This window comes from Leptonychotes weddellii, chromosome 2 (genome assembly GCF_054177405.1).
Source record: "Leptonychotes weddellii isolate Sample4059 chromosome 2, ASM5417740v2, whole genome shotgun sequence".
Lineage (NCBI taxonomy): Eukaryota > Metazoa > Chordata > Mammalia > Carnivora > Phocidae > Leptonychotes > Leptonychotes weddellii.
Genome location: NC_138370.1, coordinates 119,371,165 through 119,383,609, shown reverse-complemented (window position 1 = coordinate 119,383,609; position 12,445 = coordinate 119,371,165). Strand labels below are relative to the sequence as shown.

The following is a 12,445-nucleotide window of genomic DNA, read 5'->3' as shown; positions in this document are numbered from 1 at the left end:
TGGGAAGAATGGACATCTTATCAAATATTGAGTTATCCAATATGCGAACACAGTATGCCTTACCATTTAGTTATATATTTTTACTCAGTAATATTTTGTGGTTTTCAGTGTGGAGGTCTTACACATTTTTACACGTTAAATGTATTCAAATTTATTTTATAATTTTTGATGTTATCATAAATAGTATTTTTATTTCATTTATAAATATTTACTGCTAGTAATATTTACTGCTAGTAATATTTACTGCTAGTAAATATTTATTTATATATTGACTTAAGTGACTTATAATTTTATTTATATATTAACTTTGTACTGGTAATCATGCTTATTCCTTCTAGTACTTCTTTGGTAGATCCTTTAGGTTTTTCTACATAAACAATCATGTTGTCTGAAAATAAAGACAGATAACCTCTCCATTTCTCATCTTCTCATCTCATCTTTCATTTTTTTTTCTTGGTTTATTTTATTGGCTAAGACCTCTGTTATAATGTTGAAAAAAAGTGGAAAGAAAATATTCTTACCTTGTTCACAATCTAATGGGAAAATGTTCAATATTTCACTGTTAGGTATGATGTTAACTAAAGATTTATCCCCATGCCTCATACAGTAAGGCGTGTCCTGAAATGAACAGTTTAAACAGCTGTAGCGTGTGGATTTTTCATCCAGCATGGTTCCCTTTTTTCAAGGTTTAAATGTCTATTTTTTGTTGCTCTCTTACACATATATTATAATTAATCTCACTAAGAAGATTAGTTCAATGGAAGCTGCTCCACCATTAATGAGACTTCCTTAAATATATAATTTCAATTATTATATTCTTAAGTCCTTAATAGAAGTTTTATTTATTATTTTCTAAACCTACTAGATTTTTTCCTCTGTTCATTACTCATTTGTCATTCCCTCTCTTATTTTTAAAAGGCGTGTTAGATGGATTTATTTTACATTTTGTATCTGATTACTCCAATAATGAAGCACTTATTTGCCTGCCAAATAATGCTCATGGTACCTTTTTTTCCCCTCATATATATTTTTTGTTTTATGTTTTGAAAGACATGTATCATATGACCTCACTGATATGAGGAATTCTTAATCTCAGGAAACAAACAGAGGGTTGCCAGAGTGGGGGGTGGGGTGGGAGGGATGGGGTGGCTGGGTGATAGACATTGGGGAGGGTATGTGCTATGGTGAGCGCTGTGAATTGTGCAAGACTGTTGAATCACAGATCTGTACCTCTGAAACAAATAATGCAATATATGTTAAGAAGAAAAAGAAAAAAGGAAGAAGATAGCAAGAGGGGAAGAATGAAGGGGGGGAAATCGGAGGGGGAGACGAACCATGAGAAAAAGCAAACTGAGGGTTCTAGAGGGGAGGGAGGGTGGGAGGATGGGTTAGCCTGGTGATGGGTATTAAAGAGGGCACATTCTGCATGGGGCACTGGGTGTTATGCACAAACAATGAATCATGGAACACTACATCAAAAACTAATGATGTAATGTATGGTGATTAACATAACAATAAAAAATTTAAAAAAACATGTGAGCTCATGTTCTCTGGGACTTTATCCCTGGGAGTTCTTTGTATCCTGAGTTAAGAGTACCTTCATCCAGACAGAATATACATTGATTCTTGAAAAGTTGGGCATGCTATCAACATGAATCCATTTTCAAGTTCTTGCATGGGGTTTTCCATCTTTGAAGACTAAACACCCAATCTCCATGAAGACAAGCCTATGGCCAAGAATTCTTAAAGGAGACTCTTTTGCTCCTCTACCAAGAGCCCAATAATGAGAAAAGCATGTTTTCTTGCAAGTACTCTGTCTTCATAAATTAGATCTTTTTTCTTGCTTTCCATTTTTCCGAGAGTGTGATCTGTGTGATTCCTGGCTCTGGGAAATGTTCTCTGATTCAACTTCCCTCACTGCCCAGGTCCAAAACTAGGTGCAGCTACTAAAATCAGACCTCTGAGCCATCTTGGATCGCTGGGTGCCCACAAGACAGCAGCTTCATTGTTTGAGTTCTAGGCTATACTCCTCCTCAAGTGTGGTTCCCAACCGCGGAGGAGTACCAGTGTTGTCTTATAAAGTCAGCCATGCATGTAATACAGCTTTTTCATGTTTCATCCAGTATTTTTAGACATTTGGTAGTGAGAGAATTTCAGTATATCTAGTTTGATATATAGCTAGAAATGGAAAGATTCAACATTTACGTTTTAATCTCTAAAGGCTTTAGTTGTCATTCTTCATTTAGATAGTTGGCAAATGAGTTAGCTGGATGGATAACACTGGCTAACAGGGGAGATATTTATGGACCCCCATGGCTATTAATAATAAATATGCTATCCAATTTTTAAAAAACAGTTCTGGAAAAAAAAGGAATGAACCTAATGGATAGTCTGCATCCCTCATGATGGTTTTAGTTCTAGAAAATTCCAAAGGGTTTCCCTAAATAGCTGTAAGAGGCATAGCCAATGAAGGAATTGTGAAGAAGAGGAGAGATTGAGGCCTTTGTTACTACCTCCCCAGTTCTCAAAGCTACCTTTCACAGATAAAATAAAGCTTGAATGGATCAAAATGTTTCTTGGAAGTTCATTAGATTTCACATGAAAGGACTTATTTTACCCCTTTACTGTGGAGAGAAATCGCTTGGCAATTACACATAATAAGTTTAATTCCTAAGGTTAAATTACTCACTGTAACATGTGGATGATAAAACCTACCTCATCAATTGTTATATATATTAATTGCAAAATGTTTAGCACAGATCTTGACACATAACATACTAAACTACTTATGGAGTGATAGCTAGTATTATTTCCACGTATGAAAGTCCTGATGTGAGAAACTTTTAATATCTCTGTAACTGTTACATTCAGAGATGGCTTCATGTCCTTGACATACCGGCAAGATAAACTCAAGAAAACTCAGCTTGGTTCCGTTGAAAGTGCCTTGGTTTCTCCCCCCCATGACTGCCCAGTTCTCCTAGAGTTTCACACTGAAAGTAAACTTATGTGACTGGTAGTATAACCACAAAGGGATGCATGTTAGGCATCAGAGGATTACAAAGATGGATAGCAAGAAAGTCTCCGTCCTCAAAGAGCTTCTAGTCTAGTGTTGTGATTCTCAGCCCTGGTTGTACTTTAGAATCACCTAGAAAGATTAAAAAAAAAAAAAAGCGTACCAACACTCATATGTGTATTTTCCTCCCTATACAGACAGTGGCTATCTTGGGACAGGAGACAGACTATCATCTTTCCTTATTCTTTATTGTAGCCCGTCCCTATGTGTAGCAGTAATGTATTAAAACCTATTTAAATATATTAAACAAAAATATTAACAAAATCCAATATTAAAGGCATTCTATTAGGTGAGGCCTTAGTTGCAGTCACCAATATGGTTGAAATATTAAATTCCTACGCCAAAAAGAATATGCTCGCAACACTTCCCCGTGTTAAGGGTGCCAATGTCACAGGCCATACCCCCCATGGTGAAAATAGCAGGTCCCCCCCAAATTAAAAGCAATATGCAAATATGACACAACTTTGTATTTAGAAATATCTCTTATGATACTGTTACAGATTTTTTTCTTACCAATTTAAGATAACCTTCAGCATCTAGAATTAAGTTTTCTGGTTTCAGGTCTCTGTAGATAATACCTAGTCGATGCAGGTAATCAAATGCTTCTGTCACACAAGCGACGCAGAACTTGGAGGTGGGTTCATCGAAGCTGCCTCTGCAATGAAATCATTTTCTCTCTTAATACTCTAGACACACATATTTATTGTCTATTCCAGGTGTCAGTTATTGCATTGGTAAATTTGCACAATATAAATGTTTTGGAGGGCATCAACACAAAAAGTATTTTGTACCGCCCATGAATTAGACCGATGATGGTAAAGAAATTTAGGGGGACACTTGAGGCAAATGAGAAGTACTTCACTCAAGTTAAAATGTCTCCATTCCAACAATAGTTTCTGGTAATCCATATATGGATACATAAAATAGAAACATAAGAAAACAAGACTTTTAAGATATTTATGGCAAATTCTGGAGAAAATGCAACTATTTTAATGGAGAGCTTAAAGCAGACTTCTGTAATTTATTGCTTGACTAAAAAATGACTCAAGTGATCATTTTCATTTCCTGTTGGTATAGCATGTAACAATAACCCATGTATAAATGGGGTCATAACTCTTTCCTGTTTGGGGCACCTTGATGATATTAGACTTGCCCTGTGAGGGCACTGCATGTGGGTTTCCACACTGAGTTATTAAAAAGTGGTTGTGGTTTGTGCCATGAAGTTGTGGAAGCGTATGGCTTTGGAGTGAAAAAAACTGGCTTTGACTCCTGCTTCTTCCATCATCGTATCCTCGGGCAAGTTGTGTGGCTGTTTTGAGCCTCAGTTCCCTATCTGTAAAATGGGTTTACGACTTCCTGAATGTGTTGTTTCGAGAGTCAGACACAGTGCCTAACAGAGAGTACCAACTCCCCTTTCTAACAGATCTGCATGTTGAAGCAAAGGTGGAGGAAGCAAATGTTTCTGTAGGTATCATGCAAGTCTTTGCACCCTGCTGGGTTTTCCCCATTCAGACCCATCCAACAACACATTCCTAACACAATGCATCCATCTCTTGGCAGATGCTCAAAGGTCTGCCATTACCTAGGTCTGGGATTCTCCACCACGAATGCACATTAGAATTGCCGGAGAGGTCATTTACTAGACCCCATCCAAGGTGAACCAAATCATAACCTCTGGCATTAGGGCTAGGCATTTTTACTTTGTTTGTAAAGCTCTCCACGTGACTGTAATCAGAAGCCAAGGTTGAGAGCCACTGGCCCAGGTAACACTGTCCAAATGTTTGGCCTGGCATTAACCTCCATAACCTCATGCAAACCTAACTTCTCACCTCTTTCACTGGCCTTGTCTTCTACTCAAATCCTGATGTGAAACACCCCCAAAGACACATAATCCTATCTCAACTTTCCTGTTTTATCTTACATCCCTTTCCCTTCCTCTCTGCCTTTCCAAATTTTGGTCATCTTTAGAAGTTAGGTCCAGTCCTCCCGTCTTTCATCACAGTTTTATATCTTTCCTCTCCTCTGAATTTACAAACTGCAACACTCATTTGGCATTTAATTACAAATTGCCCCAACTTCTCTGTCATATTTAGTTTACACACTAAATAATAAGATGTTTTAAAACTGCACATCATGTTATCTACCCAAATAAAATCTAAACTCACTGGAGGAAAAGTTTACTCTTTTTATCCTTCTGGTTAGGAAAGTTTACATCGTCTAGAACCCCCATCCCCCGCAACTGTCTACGATGGAGCCTTGCATACTGGTGGTACTCAGTAAACATCTGTGGTTTCGATTATGCAGAAACCACCCCTTTTGTAAAACTGAATCTTTGCAGGAGTCTCACTCTACTTCACCACTCCACGCCCCTTTCTTCATTTCCCTCGTAGAGATTCAGAATCAGTAACATCTGGGTTTCCAGCTGCTCTGCCTCGCACTAACCATGTGACTCTCTTTCAAGGCCTGGGATTCTGTGATCCCTAATATGGAAATGACAGATTACCTTATAGGGTGTCTATTGCCTAAGTACAATGTTAGCTAAGAAAATACCACCATTACTATTTTATCAGATGATAATATTTTCTTAGGACCGTTTCTTAATGACTTTCATTATGTCTCTTTAAATGATCGTGAATAAAGCATCCTTTAGACCAGATGTGAGAACACAGCTTAATGCTTATAATCCTTTTTCATTACCTGTCCCTTAATATACTCCATAGTTCCCCACCTAAGCAGGCCTCCAGGAGCATGTATACATACTTATTGTCCTTGAAAGTACGATATAATCTGTGAAGACACATAAAAACATGGTTATTATTAAAAATCTGGTTTTAAAAGCTTTTTAAAGTTGCTTAAGAACATCATCAATATCATTTGGAATACTGGTGCTCATCTCATTCCAAACATCCCTAGCTACATGGGACCTCTCACCGAATGCTCTTTGATCTTTCTTCCTGCCTTGCTTTTGCACATGTTAGACTGTCCTCCTTAGACTGCTCTCCCTGTACACACAGACTGACCTTCTTCATCTCAGTTTCACTGTAACAGTGTTATCCATTCCTCAAGACGAAGCTCAGGAGCCCGATACAGCAGCTCATCTTCCCCCCTACTAAATATGGCCTCTCTTCCCTCCAAAAGCCCAGAGATCTCCTCATATGTCTCCTTTATGAGCTCCCTTCATGCCCATGTCTTATATCCTCTGGTTGGTCTCAAAAACTAGACTGTGAGACAGAGACCTATCAGCAGTAAGTTTAGTGGGTAGTGTACTTGGCAACAACCCCCCACCCCAGGGGAGGAATAAGACACACAGACACACTTGGGCAGCAGGAGAGTTGGCTATGATCGAGTTTCGAGTTTCAATGAAAGCCTCAGCCTCAAGGAGCTCTGCCATCATTGGCTGCAGGCTGTACCTGGAAACAGAATATGATCTTGGGCAAGGTGGCTCTCTTCATCTGAGAGCAATGACCAGGAAAGGACCGAGCTAGAGTCGTCAGTTGGCAACACTCCCAGAAGCTGTAGGAATGACAGCCTCAATCCTGATGTGGGAGGGACCTGGGCAGGGTACCCTATGTTAACACTGGGTGACAACAGGGCACCCAGATCATGTGCAGACAGCAGAAGCAATTTAGCAAAGTAGCTCAGAGTGGGCTCTGGTTCCAAGCAGCTTAGTGTGGGCTCTGAATCCAAGCTGCTTAGGCTTGAATCCCTGATCGGCCATTTATGAGCTATGCAGCCTAGTTTTCTTATTGCTCTTGAGGACAATCATAACATTTACCGCACTGTTATATCATAAAGATCAGAGGAATATATAGTATTCATTTGATTTTATATTAATTATATATTAATTTAATATATGCTATATATCTGTATACATAATATATAAAATAAATATAAATATAACATTTTAAATATATATTAAACATTATATATGATATATCACATATATATTTTGCTTAGAATAGTGTCTGGCACATGCTAATTTCTCAATAAATGTCATTAACATTTATTATTACATTATCATTTCCTTATATGCCAGGCACTTTGCAGACAGCTGGAAATGAGAATAGGAATAAAACCTAATTCATGCCCTGAAGCTGCTCCTGATAGTTTGTTAATGAATTATTGATGAAAGGGGGGAAATTCTGGGAACACAATATAAAAATAATTGGATGACTCTATTGTTAGCATTGCCTGGGTTCAACTTTTTTAATGTTGAAAAAAAAATGGGTGTGGGAATATGGATAGGCAGGAAGATTCTCTCAAGGCATTTGATCCAAAAACATAAATTCTATCCACTATAAGGGCACTTTACTTCACCTGGAAATCACTGAAACTATACTCTAGGGCTATGACCTGTATGAAAATATATGTCTCAACTGGCCTACACCACTAACTCATGAATTCACAAGTAAAGACAGCGGTGGCCTAGAATAACACAATTCTCTCCCAAACTCTGGGAAAGGATGAATAGTGACTATTAGGAGATGGATCTTTCAGGATCTGGGCATTGCTAGGACCAGGCTCTATAGGTCCCTGCCAGCCGACATGAGCCCAAATGCCACTTCTTGCAGAAATTCAACAGCAGTCTGTCCCCTGAGGGTTTCAAATGAATTATTTGCTTCCCAAATTCTGTAGTAGGTATGGATTAAATAATCAGTTCAAGTTATTCCACAATAATTTTATATTCTCTCTCTCTCTCTCTCACACACACACACACTTTTCCTGAGATTTACTCAAGAATAAAAAATCTGAACTCTTGACTCCAGACTTCAAACTTCTAACATTTTATGTATTGTTGCTGTGACAGGGAGGGAGAATTCAGAGTACGGCCTCCTTTTCCTCTTCTGTTATCTTGCATGGAAACATTCAAAAGGGTCTACAATCCTAAATTCTGGGAGCCAAATGCTCACTTACTTCACGATGAAGGGAGAACACAACTCTTCTAGAATCCTCTTTTCTGAGTAGACATGCTCCTGTTGTTTTGTGTCAACTATGTGCTTCTTCCTTATACACTTCATAGCAAAAGCAACATTCTCATTTTTCACTTTAACCTATGTAAGAAGAAAAAGATCCCTCAAAATTAACTTACTGGAAAGATTTATAATACCTATATAAAACATGTTAACCAATGAAGAGTTGAACTTCTTTCACATTTAAACAGTATGTAACCTTTTAACCACGTATCCCTCTGGAACTAAGTTTTATTCAAGTGCACACCCTTCCCTTTCATTGTAATTTCCAAAAAAGTTCACATATCTGGAACATGCTCTTAAAACGTTTGCATTGTAACAAGAAAAACCGACTCTAGTTAGATTTAATGTTTATAAATCTATTCACTATTGAGTGTGTGATATGAAAAACTTTGACCAGAGTTGCCAAAAAAATTATTTTCTTAATATGCACTTCTTTGATTTTCAAAACAAAACATATTAAATCAAAATCCATAGCTGCACTATCCAACATGACAGCAACTAGTCACATGAGGTTATTTAATTTTAAGTTAATTTAAATAAGAAATTCAGTTCCTCAGCTGCACTAGCCACATTTCAAAAGCTGGTGAGTTGTTAGCTACCCTCCCGGATTGCAGACGGATAGAACAGTTCCTGAAGTGCAGACAGTTCTTTCGCAGCCTGCTGCTTTAGATGGACAAACAAAATTTTCCCTTGAAAGGAAATAAAAAATTTTAATAGATATGTACTCAGATAGGCTTATAACTCCATAAGCAGACTATATTTGATAAATAATGAAACTGTAGATTTGGCTGCACCCCACATTTTTCTCACATTTGCCATTAGCTCTGCCTAGGATTTTTAAATCAATGGTGGAATTATTGTTTCAATTATTATTATCTAACTATATATATATAAAACAGATCTCAGCATTGCTAATTCAATCCTTTTGCCAGGATCTTTGGTGAAAAATACCACTGCCGATAGATATTGCCCTTGTCTCTCCATATGGCATAAAAAACGTGACTTATTTCTTATGAAGAAATTGTTTTTCACCCCCCCCCATCAGAGAGGAGGTATTGACTGGGTGTGAAGTGTATTATCCAGAGTCTCCTGGCAGCACTTCTGATCTGCTCATGTCCAGGGCCATCCAGCAAATGAAGGTGTCAGCGTACTTCCCGAAGGTTATAATGTACAGTGAATCGTTAAAAATCTGCTGGGCGAATAAAAATCTGCTTGGGAATAGCCAAGGGTTCAGAGCCATCTGTCTCCAGTAAGGTCACAGATCTCCATTCTACGGTTTCCCCAGAGCACTTGATCTGACAGGACTGCTCTGTTACTCCTTGGAAGCTAGTTATAAAGCTCAGAGAGGTGGGTGATGTGGAAAATACAGCCAAAATCAGGCCGTAAGTTCCCAGCTGTCCTGATCAATACTACAGAAGGCTGCTCCTCAAATACTCCCTTATAGTCATCTTCTTTTCTTTTTTTCCTGATAGAAAATCTTGAGCAACCCAAGATGGGATAATGACAGCCAAATACGGACATGGCAGTGGAGTCGTGTCAACTATAATATTAAAGATTTTATTTCTAATAAATAAACTTCCACTGGACACATTCTTCTTTTCTTTAGTATATAGTTAACATGTCATGAGTGTGTGTGTATACACATTTTCCTCTTAGAAAATACATTTGTAATGATTTAGAGCCTCTGGGAACACTTACTTCGTACATTCTCCAGTAATTATAATCAAGAAAAGGATTCACAAAAGGATGTGACACAGAAGCTTGAAATCACAGCTATATTATTACAAGTGACTTATTAGCATAGACCTGCTACTATACAACACGCACAGTGAAAAATGTACTTTCTTAATTTCAGTTCAAAGCAACATTTAAGACAGCAATAACAATTCATACGTTCCTCCAAGATACACTGGAATATAAAACAAAAAAAGTCAAAAGGCTTCTCTCAGATGCTTGAAACGTAAACCCCTTACAAGCTCAACTCTTCCGAACCCACCAACGCCCAGTGTTGCGATAATCTCAAGGTTCTGGAATGGGGATGATGAGGAAAATCTGGCCACCTTCTCCTTCAGCTGAATCATCTCCAGAGAGAGTGCTTTGGACAGCTTCCAGTTAGACATGGATCTCCTGTATAAGAAAAGTGAAACTTTGCATACACCCCCTTAGTCAAGCCAGGGTCATGACACACATAAATTCCACTCGTACAATAGTCTTATTTCTGCCAGAATTACTGCCCGTAATTGCTACAAAGGCTATCTCAACTTTTATAGGATCAGATTTAGTTACATCTGGGGAGGAAAACAATAGAATAAACAAACAAAAAAATTCTCACACATACACAATAATAGATAAATGTCAAACTGAATCAATGAGAGGTTAAAAGAGCTGAACTGTGTAGTATTTAAAGTATATCTCAATAAATATGTGTGTGTTTTTTTAAGAGTCAGTGAGAGGAAGTAAAACCAGTGAGCCATTCCTTTGACTATGTACACAGGAGAATGGCACACAGAATTTTTGCTGTGTTTTGCTATTTTTGTCAGGTTTTGAAGCTTTCCATGGCTGAACCAGAATGACTGCTTAGTAAAACATGAAAGATACATTTCTTACTTTATGTCTAAGTATCATTGTTTGGAAATACTCATTTTTCTCTTTTAATTAAGATACACTGCTCTGACCTATATTATATATATATATATATATATATATATATTCATAAATTGTTCTTACTACAAAAGGTCTTTAAGAACATAAAAACTGCAAATATATTCCTTGCATAAAAAGACAAAAACAAAAAACTTAGGAGGTCCTGACTGAATGTTCTAATTTAACTCAAATGTCAGTTTTCTAGAACTTTGGACTCCAGCTTCATTAGTACTACCTGGTGAATATATGCTTAAGTATTTACTCTACAAACTGTAAAGGATTTTCAAACAATTTTAATTTTACAAAGTAGTTTTTCTCTTAAGCACAACATTTTTCATCAGTATTACTGTATTTAGTCCAACCCAATTCCTTCCTACACACACACACACACACACACACACACACACACACACACACACAGCCCGGGGCAACAGCTCCCTTATATTCTGAAATAATTCTGCCTCTCCTCCTAGCTCTTTACCTGGAATCAGAATGAACTGGTTACTCTAGTGCCTTGGCATTCCTGTTTGATTTCCAGGGGCAATATAGGCTTCATTTCTGAATAACATCCTTTTGACATTGGAAAGACAATGTCAAGCAACCATTTCCCAATGCCCCCTCTCAGGAAATGTCTCCCTCACGTTACTACTCATCAACCCAAAATAAGAAGCTGACTACTTCCAGACTAAAGTAACATCCATACTAGTGGTAAGTGGCATCTTCTTTGTGCAAGAACAATTTAAAAGAACTGCCCCCAGTTTTCTAGTGGCGGCACACTGAAAGTTACCACAGAGCGAATCACACACACTTGCCAGAAGTCACATGCAGCTGAGGAAAATACTGCTCCACTTACTTCGCATGTCTTTTCTCATCATCACGGTTCAGGTTTGCCACATACCCTTCAAGGTACTTTTGGAGTTCTTCAAAAGTCCCAACTGTTTGGTTGAATGTTCTAAGTGAATAGAATAAATAGTTATCTTTGCAATTTGACATTTCCTCAAGCTCTTAGAAGACTTTGTGTATGATTTTTGATGGCTTTGTAAATGGTTTTTCAATAAATCAGGTTACAGTAAAGTTGCCAAAAAATGTAGAATAGCTATTAGAAGTTATATAAGTAATCCTTCAAGTCTGTGAAAGCAAAGAAGAGAAAAACTTTCTGTAGTTTTCTGCCTTGTGGTTCAGGTTAACCAGCAATTTTTTTCAAGAAGATGGTGGAAAGAAAATAGTCTATATAATCTGTTTACTGTATCAACAGGTTACACAGGTTGCAGATTTTCCTAACTTCATCAAATTAAGCTACTTATTTTAAAAATCAAGGATAAAATTTTTCTTTTTTATTTTATTTTATTATGTTATGTTAATCACCATACATTACATCATTAGTTTTTGATGTAGTGTTCCATGATTCATTGTTTGCGTATAGCAGCCAGTGTTCCATTCAATAGTGCCCTCTTTAATACCCATCACCAGGCTAACGCATCCCAACACCACCCTCCCCTCTAGAACCCTCAGTTTGTTTCTCAGAGTCCATAGTCTCTCATGGTTCATCTCCCCCTCCGATTCCCCCCCTTCATTTTTCCCTTCCTACTTTCTTCTTTTTTTTTTAAACATATAATGTATTATTTGTTTCAGAGGTAAAGGTCTGTGATTCAACAGTCTTAACACAATTCACACAATTGTTTCCCGAGATTAAGAATTCCTCATATCAGTGAGGTCATATGATACATGTCTTTCTCTGATTGACTTATTTCGCTCA

The 12,445-nt window shown here is 37.5% G+C and overlaps 1 protein-coding gene across 1 annotated transcript in view; it reads right to left on the bottom strand.

The window, feature by feature from the left end:
- The window catches only part of PRKG2 (protein kinase cGMP-dependent 2), a 91,880-nt gene that overhangs the window by 26,970 nt on the left and 52,465 nt on the right, over positions 1–12,445 (bottom strand). The window contains exons 10-14 of the mRNA XM_081813141.1: positions 11,543–11,693; positions 10,020–10,173; positions 7,988–8,124; positions 5,771–5,860; positions 3,587–3,728 (exon numbers count right to left, since the gene is read on the bottom strand). Of these exons, the coding sequence (XP_081669267.1) occupies positions 3,587–3,728; positions 5,771–5,860; positions 7,988–8,124; positions 10,020–10,173; positions 11,543–11,693 (674 nt within the window). The remainder of the gene's footprint in view (positions 1–3,586; positions 3,729–5,770; positions 5,861–7,987; positions 8,125–10,019; positions 10,174–11,542; positions 11,694–12,445) is intronic.